The sequence below is a fragment of the Phytophthora parasitica genome (genome assembly GCF_000247585.1).
Source record: "Phytophthora parasitica INRA-310 unplaced genomic scaffold supercont2.20, whole genome shotgun sequence".
NCBI classification, from domain to species: domain Eukaryota; phylum Oomycota; class Peronosporomycetes; order Peronosporales; family Peronosporaceae; genus Phytophthora; species Phytophthora nicotianae.
In genome coordinates, this window is record NW_008649006.1 from 228,484 (window position 1) to 229,933 (window position 1,450).

Here is a 1,450-nt window from a genome sequence, read left to right on the forward strand (position 1 = left end):
ATTAAGATTTCCAAAACTCAATATCCCATTCAAAACATATCATGAATTTAGGATTTATCTCCCAACTCTAGAAAGTGAGAAAGAAAAATGTTAGTTAACCATATGGTTTTTTATACAAAAAAGCATACGAAGAAGAAAGTAATAGGTCGTACATCCGACAATGTCAACTAGTCACAATGGCAAGTGAGTTCGCTTGCAGTTGTGATTCTCGAAGCTATGTATGATGATGATTCGGCAGGAATAACAGAGTACTGGAAACGTCGCTTTAGCAATGATGTGTTGGTGCACATTGAACGCGGGTATCGACTGGTTGGTCTGGACTGCCACTACCGTTATGGTGATGTCTGTGAGTACCCTAGCGAAATCTGTACCAACTGTTACTCGTATGAACAGTTGATTTCTGCCACACCAAATGGACCGTTGTCTCTTACGAGGATATGATCAGGAGTAATATTGACTTCTCGTGTCTACCGTGGGAAATCTTCAGCTACTTCTATCCCATATGACTATGATCCCATGTGACTATGAATCTATGTTCGTGCACGGACCCCGTAGCGAATTACTTTATGCATTCCGGTACCAGCTAAAGGATAAGCTGATTAAGATAAAAGTGGGATGACAAAGGAAGTGCTGGAGCAATATCAACAGTACGCGTCTGCAAACGGCAGGGCAGTGCGGAACCTGATCTCCATCAAAAAGGAGTTCCAGAGTTTGATAAACGCCAACAAATGCGCGATGCTCGTGAAGTCCAGGATCTGAATGCAGAGAAAACAGAGCATGACGACGATATTGACAATAGCCGTGGTGGAACGTGGGAATCAGCAAATGACCTCTCGGATGATCTGGCACAGCCCGACGAGAGTACTCAGCAGTCGGATGGGGCACCGCACTATGATGGAGGTGGAAGAGTTGGTCAGCCCAACAACCACAGGCAGAGCGATCAAGCCAGCTACTTCTCAGAATGTATGTCATAGCGCTGCGGGTGGAGCACCACGTCCTAGATCTAGGACGAGGTGATTTGGGACGTCCCATAATACTACGGGATACGCTCCAGTTACTGACTAAAACTAGGTACACAAACGATGATAGGTATCGTTACCCCTACTGCGATAAGCATTGCCACCATCTTAGCCCAAAGAGACCACTTTGCCTCTTGAGAGGATTCATGCGCTTGATAGTACACTAACTCTAGGCAGTATAATTAAATTTTAAAACGAATCCCATTCATTCGCTCCAATCGGTTTCACGCTCCTAACACAATCAACTACCTTGTCTATATCTGTGATAGAGTACCCTTCGGACACAGAAGCTCTTCCACCACGCCTGGGCAGCTGCTGTCACCAGTGCGGATATGATCTATAAGGCAAATGTGGAAGGAAACATAGGATCTCACAAGTTTTCCTCAAATATATACGTTTTCACAATTTTGGGTGACCTAGATAATCTGGCC

General features: G+C 44.7%; 1 protein-coding gene across 1 annotated transcript; it reads left to right on the plus strand.

The window, feature by feature from the left end:
• Positions 1–728: 728 nt before the first annotated feature.
• On the plus strand, positions 729–974 carry PPTG_10008 (hypothetical protein; the record flags this gene model as incomplete). Its single annotated transcript, XM_008905256.1, has 1 exon — positions 729–974. One exon carries the CDS (start codon positions 729–731, stop codon positions 972–974), a length of 246 nt encoding a protein of 81 aa, XP_008903504.1.
• Positions 975–1,450: the final 476 nt, after the last annotated feature.